At 44.5% G+C, this 15,398-nt stretch overlaps 1 protein-coding gene across 1 annotated transcript; it reads right to left on the bottom strand.

The window, feature by feature from the left end:
* Positions 1-3,072: 3,072 nt before the first annotated feature.
* On the bottom strand, positions 3,073-13,981 carry LOC129383831 (calcium-activated chloride channel regulator 1-like). Its single transcript, XM_055068752.1, has 5 exons — positions 13,733-13,981; positions 12,296-12,578; positions 8,455-8,628; positions 5,565-5,861; positions 3,073-4,390 (listed from the first exon to the last, which is right to left on the bottom strand). Exons 1-5 carry the CDS (start codon positions 13,979-13,981, stop codon positions 3,795-3,797), a joined length of 1,599 nt encoding a protein of 532 aa, XP_054924727.1. The 3' UTR covers positions 3,073-3,794.
* Between the last annotated feature and the right edge of the window lie 1,417 nt (positions 13,982-15,398).

Genomic DNA, 15,398 nt, shown 5'->3' with positions numbered 1-15,398 from the left:
TTTTTCTCTCTTCCTTCTCATTTTATTCCCTTTACCCCTTTCCCCAGCACAGGGTAGCTAGCCGGTATTTACACTGGCTAATCTCCCTGTCTTTCCTTCCCTTTTGTCTCTCTCTCTCTTTATTTCCGAGAGGTCCAGCTAGAACTCGATACGATGCTCACAAAGTGTGTTGGAATTCTTGGACACTACAGTATTCGGCTGTCTGCTGTAGTGCTCGTAATCTGTAGCAATCGGCTGGCGCGCCGAGGTTACGTCTCACTCAAAACGAGCCTTCTGTTTCATATCGCGCTTTTGCCAGTGTTTGTCATTTTTCACTGTCACTACAAGGTAATAATATGTCAAGTGATTTATTTATTTATTTATTTATTATTACCTCAAAGGCCCCAACGTGGGGTATTACATGAGGGATGGGTGGCCACTTCAGTGGAATATGGACTCAATGGCAGCCTTGAAATGATGTGGATTGGAGTGGTGCACGGCGTCGGCGGGAAGGTCATTGCAGTCCCGGGCGGTCTTCACAAAGAAAGAATGTAGGTGCGCAGTGGTCCGGGCAGGCGGAGGATACACAGATTTTTCATGACATAATCGGCAAGACTGACGGTGTGCTGGAATGATGGCTGAAGCACTAGGAGCAGAATGATAAAATTTGTGATAAAGACACAGTCTGAAGACATGACGCCTTATATCTAGATTGGAAATTCCTGCTTTTAATTTTAGCTGAGAGACACTAGTGTGGTAAGAATAATCAGAATAAATAAAGCGAGCTGCACGATTCTGAACTGCTTCTAGAGTGTTAGAAAGGGTGATTTGGTGTGGGTCCCAAACAGAGCATGCGTATTCTAGCTTAGGTCTGACAAAAGTTAGATAAGTTAGTATCTTTAAGGATGGTGGTACGAAGCGCAAGTTGCGGCGGAAGTAACCAAGTGTGCGATTGGCTTCGTTGGTGATGTTGGTAATATCAGAGGACCAAGAAAGGTTATTTGAAAGAGTAAGGCCAAGGTACTTGCATGACTCCACTGATGATATTTCCGAGTTGCAAAGAACGTACTTAGGAGTATGGTGAAGCTTCCGTCGATGAAAAGATAGTAGTAAAGTCTTTTTAGTGTTCAGTGACATTAGCCACATGCTGCACCAAAAGGTAACTTTGTCTAGGTCATCTTGCAATGCCTGGTTGTCGGTATCAGCTAGGATTGGGCGATAAATGACACAATCGTCAGCAAAAAGGCGAATGTTAGATGAAAGATTAGCCGGTAAATCATTAATATATATAAGTAATAGGAGGGGCCCGAGAACTGTGCCTTGGGGTACACCGGAGAGAACAGGGCTCTTAGAGGAGGAGTGGTTGTTAGCATACACAAACTGTTGTCTGTTAGTTAAGAAATTTCGGATCCAGTTCAAGACAAGGGGATTAAGGTGCAAGCGAGAAAGTTTTAGGAGAAGTCGTTGATGCGGAACTTTGTCAAAGGCCTTTTCAAAATCTAAAAAGAGGGCATCAACTGGGATATTTTGATCAAGGTTAGAGCTTATGTTATTTATAAAGAGTGCTAATTGGCTATCACAAGATAAACCTTTACGGAAACCATACTGGTTAGGGTGGAAGAAACTGACAGATGTTAGGAATGTAGCAATGTGGGAGTAAAGCACATGTTCCATTAATTTAGAACAAACGCTAGTTAGAGAAATTGGGCGGTAGCTACTACATGATGATGAAGGACCTTTCTTTGGGACTGGGATAACCTTACCCACTTTCCAGTCATCCGGCACCACTCCTGATGATAAAGATTGCTGAAAAATGTGACATAACATCTCGCTTGTAACATATTTAGTATTTTTTAAGACTTTAGAATTAATACCATCTATGCCAGGTGAAGACGACAGCTTTAAGGAATCAATGCATTTCCTGATTCCATCAGAACTGAAGGTGATTGCGGGCATAGTATGGTAATTGAAAAATGGGAATTCAGGAAGTTCACCTTTAGGCTCATTCGTAAACACGGAAGAGAATGCATGATTAAGCGCTTCGGCGATTTCGTGATCAGGAATAGGCCTATTTTTCTCGGTGATTAGAAATATTGTGTGGAAAGCAGCATTGATCTTAACGCCATTATTTTAAAAGTGCTAGGAGTTACATTTATGATTTTAAATATAAGTTTTTGTTGACGCGCGAACTGTCGTTTATGTCTATATTTCTCTCGTATTATTATTTTTTCTTATAATTCAATATGTGTGACTGCGCCAGTTAGATCGCGGTCACTGACATTTTCCCCATGTTTGCACCAGGAGCTCATGATTAACACAGCTTCCTCCCTGGTGCTCCCGGCGACATTTGTTATACAAATAAATATTTATATTTACGTTACGTCAGCAAGAACGTTGTCAGAAGCATCGATCTTTCTACACCTTAAGATTTTACTCCGTGTGGGAGAGTTGCCAGTCGTCGTGCCGTGAACACCGTTGCTGTGTTCTTCTCCTTGGGCCAAATATCACAGCTGTGTGTGAAATAAGTAGAATACTTTTCTAACAGCGGCCCTCTACCACGCCTAGCGATGGGCCAACAGCAGGAAAATCTGCAAGGCTACATCCCCGCTTACACTTTTGTTTATTTGTTTGTTTGTTTGTTCTTTGCTTGTTTGTTTGTTTGTTGGTTGGTTTTTGTTTGTTTGTTTGTTTGTTTGTTTGTTTGTTTGCTTGTTTGTTTGTTTGTTTGTTTGTTTGTTTGTTTGTTTGTTTGTTTGTTTGTTTGTTTGTTTGTTTGTTTGTTTGTTTGTTTGTTTGTTTGTTTGTTTGTACATTAGAAGCCCCAAGAGACGCACATCAACAACGGCTTTGTTAGAGGTTCATGGCTTCTGTCGCGTACAGCCAAAATTAACAGACACGACAAAAGAATTCAACACGTCACATGGCTGCAGCAATCGAAATATTTAAGGCACTGAAAATATATATGTGAAAACACGTGCTTATAGAGATAAAAAAATTCATGTGACAGGCTCCCTCTTCTTTGTCCCGTCTGTAAATTTTGGCTGTATGCTACAGTTGTCGAGATAGGCACCAAGTATACAAGGTAGCCATGGGGAGAGGGAGGAACAGTGTGGTGCAATTTATTATACAGTGAAAAGCGCGCAACATCGTCTATTAAACAGAAAGTGATAATGCTTTTAACCAATATGGCCAAACCCACTTTAAATAAAGAATGCAGTATCAGAACGGGTATGAAAAAAAAGAGAAATAACATATAAATATTAGTACATAAACAAATATGCTATACTAGTGCGATCATTAAACTGAGAAAGGCCACCATAAGTGCCGAAGTGGAAGTTATATGAAAAAGGGAACCGTGTGCCAAGATCGCAATATCAGTGAATCATTTACAGAACATTCAAAGATGGTTTTTCGTATTATCGATATCCTCACGAGATATAAAGATAATTATTTGCCTATGTGCTGTACTGCGAGGATCAGGTCCATTGATCATGGGCAGTCCGAAGGCAAGAAACATAGAGTAATTTAAAGTTTAAAAAATTACTCCTCGGCAAAGACGATGAGCCAGCCTTAAATCAACAAAAAGCGAGATCATTAATTTTACACATGCAGTGAGGGTGTCATTGCCTATTAGGGTGTAGTATGACACGAAACAATGGGAAGTAAGACCAGAACAGAGAAGCGTGTTTTTCCTGTCCTGGTCCACACCTTGTGTCGCTACCTATTGCACCGTAATAAGTGCGAATCAACAGCCCAGCAGCATGTTGTGGCACGTATCATCACAGTTCACCCTCAGGTAGGCGGAGCAGTAAGAACTACGCTGAAGCTTGCGGCCTTTGCCTGGAATGACTGTAAAAAAGGCGGTACATCCCGCGTTTCGATGGGTTCATCCTGACCAAGATCGCCAGCAAAGTGGCGACCACGATTGCTGCTGCAACGCAGGCGATCAGAACCCATACCCAGAACGACATGACGAAGCGTGACGACTGGCTACTCGCCACGCCTGTCGACGATGAAACAGCAGTGGGAACATCCGTGGTCGTAGCTTCTTCGGTCGTGCTGCTTTGTGTAGTAACAGCCTCTGTAGTGGTTGCTTGTGTAGTGGTAGTAGCGACCGTGGTCGTCACAGGCGGTGGAGTGTAGGACGCGGGAACGACGTTCGACGTTTTGGAGCGGAGGCCGTCCGAATTTATGACGCGCGCTGCTAGGTAGCAGCTCCAGTCTAAGGCGCCGTCTTGGCGACGCGAAGACAGAACGCGGGAAAGGGACACGGTGACGACGTGTTTGTCACCGGGGCGTCCCGCGTCGAGATTTCCTTGCACAACGTCGTCTGCCGTGATTTCTGTTTGCTTCTCGAATTCTGAGATTAGCTTGGCATACTCCCGGCTGGCTCGAATCTCCACGCCTGAGGCTGCAAGCAATAAAATAGCAGATTGTAAAAACGTCCTCCAGTAAGTACAGTGCTTCTTACGGCAAAACATTTGTTGAGAGGACGAAAACCAATCAGACACGTTAGCACTTGTAATCAGTGAAGGTACATCCTGATCAGTATTATTTCTGCAACCTCGGCTTTGTAGTGAGACTGTTCGTCACGATTACACAACGTGATACACTATTGTCGAGGTTGGACTCCTTTTTCACTTTCCGTACCAAGAGTGACATCCAAATAATCCCAAAAGTATGTAACTTTTGGGAATATTTGGATGTCTCCCACCTAAAAATTATTTTTTTGGCTAAGGCCATGGTGCAATTTCCCATACAATCAGTAAATCATTTCTGCTCGCGTTGTCCTAACACCATTCCGCCAGTTCTGCTGGCGTGCATTCGCTAAGTCTTGTTCATATACGTACCCAATGTGTAGTCCAGAAGCGTTTCGCAAATAAATGCAGTGGAAAGCAAGTTTTGATCTGCTATTACTCTTGACCAATAACAATCTAGACAGGGGACTCGACGCTGGTTTAAAACATTGCTTTCCCGCGCGCCTTCAACAAAACTGAGTATTGAGAATCCATTTTATTTTTGCGTAATGTAATGGCGGCAACTTATACCGTTAACCATGCTTCACATGTTCAACTTGAAGTGCTGTAGAAGTGCCGATTGAAAGATCTGCGCAAGCTGCAAAAATGCACAAGGTATAAAAAATGATCTGACTACTAGCTAAGGTGCGTAGCATGGAGTCTTTGTCAAAAGTTTCGAGGTCATTTGGTGCGTGACTAAGCTGTCGTTGCACCACGCACTGGTACACCTTCAGAAATGCATGTGCTAGAAACCTCAATATACTTAATGTGACAGCTGTTCTCCCGCCTTTAAGATATCGTAACTCCTTCGGAACAAGCTACTGAGCGTGTGATCAGGCCAATTGCTACGTCAGGTACTAAGCACTCTAGGTTGTTTGTAACTCCAAAGCTACAGCGACTGAAAAGAACAGTGCTAGATGTCTTTTTACGTGATTGAGAGCGCGGTTAATTTAATCTACGAACCTTCAGCAGGAATTAGTGACAGATCTTGTGACTAACGAAGTGGATTCCTAACTTTTGACAAAGACTGTTCTATGCAATCTAGGCATGTCTGAAGCTAGCGCTCACCATTCCCGTATGTCAGATGAGCTCCGGGCCATGTCCACGTGAGTTCCACAGGCAGTGAATCGTTCGCGCCTGGGCGTACACCCGTTACCAAAAGGTCTCGGATGTCACCAGGAGGTACCTGCTTCTCCACAATGTCCACCGTCACCTGGAAAGACCCTCCGGATGCCACCCTCTGGAATGGCTCCACGGCCTCCTCGCCTGCGCCGCTCGTGGCTTGCACCGTCGAATTGACGAAGTCGAAGTCGTCGATTGGGTACTCGGACGCCGGTTCGATAACGCCCGTTCCCTTGACAGCTTCTGGCGTACGCAGCGCAGTCGCGAAATGGCACAGAGAAAAGAACAGGGGGAAGTATAGATAAACTCTAAGGTTCGCCACACCAGCACAAAGCAAATGCGCTTAAGCTAAGCGCACCAAGAAAATCCGCAGCATTAAGGCCGATCGACAGAACAACATATCTCTGAAGTTTGCATTCGATTCATTACAGGCTTGCAATAATAGTGCGCAGCACTGAATACTGGTGAAAAGATCTTGAGTTTAGAATGAACATGTGCACTTCTAAAAAGCAAGAAAAAAAAACTTATGCTACGGAAATCTTTCCACGTCACTGTAAAACGCTCAAGCTCAAATGCTCCCCAGGGGCTGTTCTGTGGGTTGGGCGAACAATAACATGTGGAAGTGATCTGATTTTCAGGGCCAATGTTTCAAAAGCGGTGATGTACCAATAGTTATTGTCGTCATGACAAGCTTATTTAAGATCACTGCATAATGAAGGCCTCTCACAGCGACTTTTTACCATGTTCCGCGCCAGCGAATTTTACCTTGTATGTGTGCAAATTTCCTTTATATACTTGCTCCATGCAATTGCTCTCCGCACTCGACCTCGTCTCCTCTCTTTTGGCAGCCATACTATTAGTGCAACAAACAAACCTGACACCTTGTCTATGCCAACCTTGACCTGTCCAACGATTCATCTTCCTCTTGGTCTCAAATAGGACATCAGCTATTGGCGCTTTGTCTCTACTCCACACTGCCGTATTACAACCTCTTTGCGTATGCCCTTATGATACTATGTATGTTCCAACAGTCATCGCATGGTCGTTAGATGCATTTCAATTTCCTTCTTATTCTTCGTAATACGTTGTAGATCCGGAATATTTTTTTTCGGTGAATCAACGCCAAAACAACAAGAGCGCGACGCACTTCGCTAAATGCTAACTAGCGTGCCAAAATCGGGAGCCGGCCTCCACTCGTTCTTATTGCTGGTAATGTCGGGCGGCTGCCTAGGATGACGAAACACAACATGAAACGACTTAGGATGACGAAACACAACATGAAATGCCCAGGACGGGAGCTAGACGTCAACATGATGTTCACCTTCCGCCATAGAGTTTCTCACTATAACACCTAGAGGGTAACCTGGCACCACTGTCTATGGGAGTTTCTTAAGGGGGCACCTATCCGTCATGGGAATGACGGTATATGTGTCTGCGAGGCTCGTGTTGGCTGGTGTTGTAAGAGGCTTCGTCTAAAACGTGGCTATGGCTATGCAAATAATGCGTCCTCAAAGTAAAATCTTAATAAAATGTTTCCTTTCACACATATTACATCTTTACTCACCCATAATGCATGACCAAGCGAAAAAAAGTAAGAACAGACGACCAACTCTTTCAAAGCGAGCGCGAACCTTGTCGTCTGTCCTCCAACTTTAGCGGTCCGCTGATACTTCTTACGTAACATGTAGTCGCACACACAATACCAAGTTCTCATAGTTAAACAAAACATGTTTTCGCGTAATAATAAAGCTAAAACAGCTTTTCACGTGCTGTTTTAGTAGACAGTGAATCATTGTGACAGACAGAACGGTACTTTCCAAGCGCGTCTTCAAGGTGTCCTGTCTCTACGAGAATGATGCCAATCCGAAGTCACAATATACCGGCATTCCCATGCATACCACAGCGCAGCAGCGCCAGATTTCCCTCTAGGTAATGTAGTGAGAAACTCTATGCCTGCCGCCCTGTGCATTTCGTGCATAATGATAATTACAATAATAATAATAATAATAATAATAATAATAATAATAATAATAATAATAATAATAATAATAATAATAAAAAGAAGGAGAAGAAGAAGTGTTTATTTCGACCTCTAAGCATTGTGATCGAGAAGGCAAGAAAAAAGGCGATAACGATTGTAGAGGTAATAAGCAGGTGGAGCTCAAAATATGGTCACTTCTCGGTAGAGGTCACTGCTTACAGTAAAGATTTAATTACAATAAGTAGAATATATACAAAGCTAATCACAATAAAGATAAACAGTGCATGCTGCTGATTAAAATGTCACAAGGTAGCGACGCAGGCGTTGGCTGCATGGTTTACGCTAGTGTTGTATTTCCCTCACGACGGTTCGTAATAGCGATGAGTAAACCAGGCGGCCCACCAGGCTACATGCGCTGTTCACTCACACGCGGCACGTTTGAGAGCGCTGCAATCGCGAGCTTCCTTTTTTCATATTTTGTGGGATTTCCTTGGATAGGATAAAAAATTATCGATGAGTAGGAAGTTAGAAGCTGCTGTATGAGATGTTTCTTAGAACGCTCTGCAACTTTGTCATTGAATGCTTGGCCCTAAATTTATTACTTGCTAAGTTGGCTAATAACTCTTTACTGTTTATATAATTAAGAATCCAAGAAACAGCGAGATTTGCTCCATATAATAGCCAACAATATCAGTTTGTCCCCCTCTTCCTAGAGTGCTTCGGCGTATTTATAAGCAATGGGTAAAGGTAGTTGCAACACCCGGTAAATTCTTGGCGATAGCAAACACTACCATCAAGCATCTTCCTTAGCACGTCGCGATTAAAAAGTTGTAATGCCGATAAAGAGAGACTCACCTGTTGTCGCAGAAAACAATGCCGTGCTGAAGAAGCTGCCAGAGCCACTTCGTGGGTCGGCAAGCCGCGTCCTCTTCTGGCTCGACACGTGCGCGGTGACTGCGTAGCGGCCTTTGCCCGTGAAGTGGACGAAGTACCCGCTGTACGTTCCGTCGTCGGCCTGGATGTCAGGATCTGGTTGCGTGCAAGGGCATGTAATTGTCCTAAATCGAAACTTCAGGTCTGGGCGATTTACATCTTCCAACACGCGTCTTCTCCACTTGAGAAACCGCCGAAAGGGTTGGAAATAAATTGTTTACTTATTTTTTCTAGGTTTCTTCGTATTTAGAAGCGATGCACAGGTGAGGCCAAACAAAGAATGTCGCTGGAGCCAGTTTCGGCATGGAGACCCGCTTTTCTAAATGTCGGCTCCAACCTCAGACATGTCAGGTTGGAAAACTGGTAACCACGTCAAGCCTCCATCGATCTGTGAAGTTGTCTTGGTTGCATTTGGAACAAAGAACGCACGCTCAACGCACAGCTTGACGCAGAAGTTAACTTTCCACAACTTTTTTTTCTCACAAATTCACGAGCATTACTAAACAAAAAGCAAATATGTGCATCACTTTTGCGGCCTCGCAATTCCTCAGCTTAAGTGGATGTTGCAGTTCTCTAACCAGCACACCCGTTGTTACCGCGTCTAAAGTAGACAAACACGTTAGTTTGCAGCTTCAAAAGAATCGTTACAATGAACATGTGGGATTTGCAAAGGACCTAATAACAAATTAGTGGCCTATGCAGGAATGGTTTAAAATGCGCCAATTGTTTCCTTTTTAGAACTCGTAGCTCATGCGACTCGCAGTGTTGCTACATCTGTTTTCTTACGGCGTCAAGAAATTCATAAATGGGAACTTTTTTATTTTATTTTATTTATTTTTTAACTTTCAGCAATTTTAGCAAACAAAGAGCGAAGGCCTAGAGAAAAGACCTGCATTACTAGCGTCGGCAGAACATGAATTTTTATTACCTACAAGAAAATTTCATTAAGCTCGGTTAAGCAGAGACAGTTTTTAGCAGCCTTTCGCAGTTCACAAATATTCCAGTGGGAATCTCTGTAAGAACCCCGCCTCTTAGTACATACCTGTAAATAATATGCATAATATAACACTGTGTCAAGCATTGCATGGAGGATTTGTTACCGAAGGCGCCTTCGTCAGCAGCTCAGGACTACATGAAAATGCTCCGCAACGTGTTGTTACCTATGGAGACTATGTTACCTATGTTACCTGAAAAAGTCAACATTACTCTGTCGCATAAAAACAGAATTAGGCAGGCAGGAGCGTAGAAAACATAATTTCACGGTTGAACTGGGCACCAAACTACTTGTGCGTACATTTAAGTGCCTGTTCCGTGAGCTCGATTCCTTCTTACCTCTGAATGTTATTGCTGCAGAGATTAGGCACTGGTACAACTCTTAAAGAAAAGTTTACAAAAATTGCTTTAGCCGGAATTGCTCTGCATGTCATCATGTGCTGTGGCAGTGTGCGATGATCGTGAACGGCTGTGATCATGTGTTGTGTCCTTTGACTCTATCCGCTCCTTCAGTGATAATGTCATCCGTCTGGTGACTTACGTCCATTATCAAAGGAGATGTAGACGGTTATCCTTCACTATGTTTTTGAACATTAATGGCACTTATTGCGATGTTGTTCATAGTGCTATACTTGATGCTCTTAAATCGGTTGGTCTTCATGGGTGAGTGTACAGCTAGACCTGCGGATGCTTTTATCATGAAGTATTTCTTTGTGCAGACCGGTGAAGGTCCGATCTGTCAACTCTACACACACCGTGATGTTGCCCGTGGTGGCGTCTTAAGCCCCACACTATTCAACCTAGTTTTAATTTTTTTTATTATCGTGGAAAATATACCATGTGCTCTCCAGACGTCAATGTTCTCTGATCACATCTGCGTGGATGTCAGGGGTAACAAGTCCTCAGATGCGCGCGAGGCTTCCAAAAGCCGCGGATTAAACTTCTCCGTATCTTAGTGAACAAGGCCTTGAAATTGCACCTGAGAAATGTGCGCTGGTCGCATTTCTGCAGATCCGATGATGTACGCCATATCTATCAATGGGTAAAACCTTCGTTACAACAGACGCACTGGCGGGTCATCATTCTTAGGGGTCATCATTGATCGAGACTTCACTTGGAGTCCCCATGTGGCCTTTCTGAAGAAACGCCTAATGGCCGTGTGACGCTTTTTCCAGATTTCTTGAAGAAATACTGGGTATCTGCACAGCTTACCTCTAGTGACCATTACTTGTAAAAGTAACATCACCACAATAGAGCGCTCTCAGGCGCAGGTACTCAGTGTTTGTCCTGAATCGCCGCGCTGCCCATCAACAGCGGAAACCATTGCGATAGCCGAGGATCAAGCCCGTCACAACTCATATGACAATGGAAGGGCTCAGATTAAACTGCCCGCGCTCCTTCGCCCCACCTGCCAGATGACCGGCACAGTGAATCCTTTTGCGAGAAGATATTGGTATGCAGTAACTGCCTCCCTAGAGATTCTACATCTGACTAGAGGTTGCCGGCACCTCTATGGCGCTTGGCTCAAAACCAAGTTCGACTTTCGGTACCAGGAATTCGAACGAAAGCAAGATTCTCGTAGCAGGAGCTGTCACCAACTATCTCCACTCATGCTGCACTAGCCATGCAATGCCCATCTTCAGATTTACACTGATGGCTCGACAATTGTGGTTGGATCTGCCAGAGCGGCAGATCCTCCGATATCTACTAGTTCCAAGGCAGCCCTGCGATGTCTGCTGTCTGCTCTAAATCGAGGACCTCAAGATCAACAAGTGTTGGAAATAAGACAGCTATATAACCAACAAGCAAAAAAATTACATGACGCCACCCCAGATGGCTACGGCATTACAGGCTACGAACATGCTGATGAAGCTGCTAGGAGGGTTCACTAAAATGACCGTCAAGGAAGCCATACCACTATCAAGAACCGATGCCGCAACACAGCTTCGCATTCTCGGGCGTGATGTCACACGATGCATGTGGAACACGACAGGTTTCCAGCCCACTCGACTGCACTACCTGTACCCATCGCTCCGACTCCGCATTCCATCTGGACTATCCCGAATCTACACAACTGTCCTCTGCCAACTGTGGCATGTAGTAACCTTTACGAATGAATTTGTAGGCCGCATCAGAATGCGGTGAGAGTTGCAGCAGCGAACTAACTATCGAACCAACCTCTGTTGTTTTCCTCGCTACAGCTCTCAGAGACAGTCACTCGGAACGGCGTTGGCACGCTTGGATTATTGGACGCTGATGAGGTCTTCGCACCAGAAGGCCTAGCTGAATGACTGTGACACTACCGCTCTCCTTTGTGTCAGTGTGTGTGTGTGTGTTTGCGTGTGTGTGCGTGTGTTCGTGTGTGTGTGTGTTCGTGTGTGTGTGTGTGTTTGTGTGTGTGTGCGCGCACATGTGCGTGTGTGTGTGTGTGTGCGCGCGCGCGCGTTTGTGTCTGTGTGTGTGTGTGTGTGTGCGTGTGTGTGTGTGTGTGTGTGTGCGTGTGTTTTTGTGCGTGCGTGCGTGTGTGTGGGGGGCTTTTTATCTTTATCTTTCTGTCTCCCCTTACCTTATCTCCGCTGCAGAGTAGCAAACTGGATGTCTATCTACCAGTTAACCTCCCTGCCTTTCGCATCTGGCTTATATCTCTCTTCTTATCTTTCTACCTCATCTTCCCCCTTCTCATTCCCACTGAAGGGTAGCAAACTCGATTTTCGGCTGTGGTTAACTTCCCTGCCTTTCTGCTTTGCTTAGTACTTTCTCTCCTTCTTACCCCGTCCGTCGTCATGCAACGATAGCGTGACTGTGTGCTGCTCGTTCGACGCCTTGGGACGGTAGACCGTGGCGAAGACGGCGGCGTCCAGTACTACCTTGATTCCCTTCGTAATCTTGGCATAAATGACAGCTCGGTCGGGACCGTCCACAACCATGCCGCTCATTTCGCAAGTGACCCGGATAGGCTCGTCGACGTCTTTGCTGGCCTGCGACTTGACGCTGACGCTCACCTCCACTGGGCCGGAGCTCGAGCTCTCCAAGTGAAGTGTCCACGTACCAACCTTCATAAACAGGGTCCGCGTGCCAAGCTTCAGTAAGAAAATCATCTGCCTTATCCCGTTCAGAATCCCGTTTACGGCATTCTGAACCTAATGTATTTTAAGGGAGCACTGACATGAAATCTCCGGCTCGTCTTTTTTGTTATTGTTCTAGGAAGGTTGAAACCTTCTACACCCCAGAGAAATATTCGCATGCCGTCAGAGTGTCTTACAAAATTTACGCTTTAATACTTGCTTCTACGAACCAACTGGGATCAAATTCACAAACCTTTTCGTTTGTAGGTGGTTTTCACCATTAGCCGGCTTCGGTGAAGATACGCCCAGCACCAGGGTTGGCTTATATTTGCTTGGATGAACATTTGTAGCGTAAGACGTTTTTCGGAACACGGGCCCTATTTAAGTTTCGCTGTCAAGGAGGTAGATGCGTGACGATGTCTTAATACATTCGCTCGGGCCGTTACGGTGGTCACTGCGTCTGCCACATGCGACCACACTTAGTGGCAACGCGCATTTGTTCATATATTTATGAGCAACGCCATCATGCCTGGCTTTATTGTTACGCGAAGCCAGTAAGTTTATCTCCATTACGACGTCGTAATAGCGCCGATGACGCCAGACCTGAACTTTCGAGACGAACATTAGTATCAAATTGAAATATTGCCTCAGGCGACAGCCGGTTATTGGAAAGACATTGTGACAATATTATCCCGACCCTTCATAATTGCTTAATACAATTTCTTCATGCGCGAGAAGCAAGTGGTAGAGGTACTTCAACTTTGATAATGCGTCAATATTCCGTTAATCTCAACAAAAATATTAGTCACCCAAGTTCTCCCTCTGGTTCATACTACCACATTTCTATATTTTAACGTTACACCTGTCACGTTCCGTTACATCACACTTTAATTTAAGAAGTTTTTTTTAAGTTTATTTGTTATCATCTTTGTTACCGCCTTATCAGTAAGTTAACGCCGGTATTATTACCCATTTCGTGCAAATTTGCAACCTACACTGCCTCGTTCAGAAAATATATAAGGATGTTTATATTTATATTACTTTTATATATATGCAAGCTATCACACTTTCAGCAGTATAAGCATGACGTGGCGTGCGACAGGAAGACTATCCTTTGCCTTTAGCCCAGCCATGCGGCTCACCTTTGCGGGACTTGGAATGGAGATCACCACGTCGTTTCCGTTCACGGTTTCTCGGCACTCCTCGCATCGCTCTCCGCTAGGATCTGTGAGCCAAGCTTCGATTTTTCCCGTTTCGGGGCGGGTGCGCGTCACGTGGACCACCGTCCCGTTGCCCACGTTGGAGTCCACTTGGAACTTCTTTTCTAGCAGGCTGGTGAACTCTTCCTCAGACTCCACCAGCTTCGAGGCATAAGAAGAAGACGAGAACATAAGGGCTTATATGAACACCTGTCTCGTGAACGGTACCGCTGCAGAGGTTGGGAACAGAAGCGAGGAAAAATGGAAACCTAGGCGGGACAACTATTTGGCGCACAAGCCTAATCCTTTGCGGCACCTTAGTGATATCTTTTAAGCAATCATTTCTCGAAACAGCACCGGATTGCAAATTCAGTTGCCAGACATTTACTACTCCCAGTATTACCCTCCTGTAACAAGATAATGTTGTGATGTTTCTGAGCCATTGCGGCGAAGTTTTCTGGCGCAAGCAATTTCCCACATGTTCCAGTCAGAGCAGACATAGGCCGTAATTCAGGCTAGTTGATCTCTCATACTGGGTTCCCATAAGTGCCGCTGAAGGACAACACACAGCGCTGTCTTCCAACAATGAAGATAGAAGTCGTAAAATAGAATAGGACAGAATAGAATAGAATAGAATAGCGCCGTGTGCTGCCTTTCCTATATATGTGCTCGTCTTGTTAGCGCTACGTTGGATCATGTTGAGTTTAATTGAGTTTATACACCGCATACACGTGTACATAAGCGATTGGGACTAAGAGGGGGGAAGAGGGGGGTGGGCGTAGTTGCATTACTGCGACTTGAAAGCTTCCCGCCCCTTCGCACAGAATGAACTCTGTAGGAACAAGGCGAGTGCTCGTGAATGTTTATGCGGTGGCAGTTACTTGTCCCATAACCAACTCCATTTTCTAGTGTGTCCCGTGCGGCGCAATGCACTATGTTCAGTTTCTTTGTGCGGTCTGAACTGTCTCCATTCGGAAGAACGAGAATACTTAGAAAAGGAGGGAAACATGGAAGAGGCAGTGACAAGTAGCCGCAGATTTTTCGCACAATGTCACTAGACCGCACACCAAAACACTCGTTTTCCAGCGAAAGGTTACTAAGTGATTGTATGGATTGCTGGGAATCTTTTCTTATCTTAGGCTTGAATTGTTCCCAGACAATGAGAATTGTTCCGTATAGGTTTTTAAACTTTAGCTTTCGATCATATTTCCTGCTGTGTCGAGTCAAAAACTCGGAACGTGAAAAGGAAATACACCCCAGAGTTCTTGAAAGGGCATCAGATCTCAAGATAGCGCAATACCTACAAAAGAAATTTTTTGCTAAAGGCTCGCTAATATGATGTTTCGTATACATATGTATTTACAAGTGCCGACCGAATGGAAACGCGTATATACTTCTTGGGATAATATAATTGCGAGGCATTGAACGTAACCAAAGATTCTTGGGGAATTTTACAAAGATAATTTGCTAGCCATTTACCTCATTTTAAAATCACATAAATGGTCGCTAAAGGACTAAAAAAATATTTTTTGTTAGGTTTAATAAAGTTTGCTAAATTTAGCTACTTTATCGATAAGTTACCAGTACTGCAGAGCCAAAGCGTTGCCAT

Source organism: Dermacentor andersoni, chromosome 9, assembly GCF_023375885.2.
Source record: "Dermacentor andersoni chromosome 9, qqDerAnde1_hic_scaffold, whole genome shotgun sequence".
NCBI classification, from domain to species: domain Eukaryota; kingdom Metazoa; phylum Arthropoda; class Arachnida; order Ixodida; family Ixodidae; genus Dermacentor; species Dermacentor andersoni.
Note: the sequence above shows the minus strand (reverse complement) of the source record. Positions and strands in the feature narration are given on the sequence as shown.

Bases quoted from the DNA above. Each gene is read 5' to 3' on its own strand.
- LOC129383831 (XM_055068752.1), bottom strand. From the start codon at position 13,981: ATGTTCTCGTCTTCTTCTTATGCCTCGAAGCTGGTGGAGTCTGAGGAA. The intron at 12,579-13,732 runs GTGAGCCGCATG...CTGTTTATGAAG, and splicing joins CCATTCCAAGTCCCGCAAAG to GTTGGTACGTGGACACTTCA. The intron at 8,629-12,295 runs GTAAGAAGGAGA...GCACGCAACCAG, and splicing joins GTTGCATGACGACGGACGGG to ATCCTGACATCCAGGCCGAC.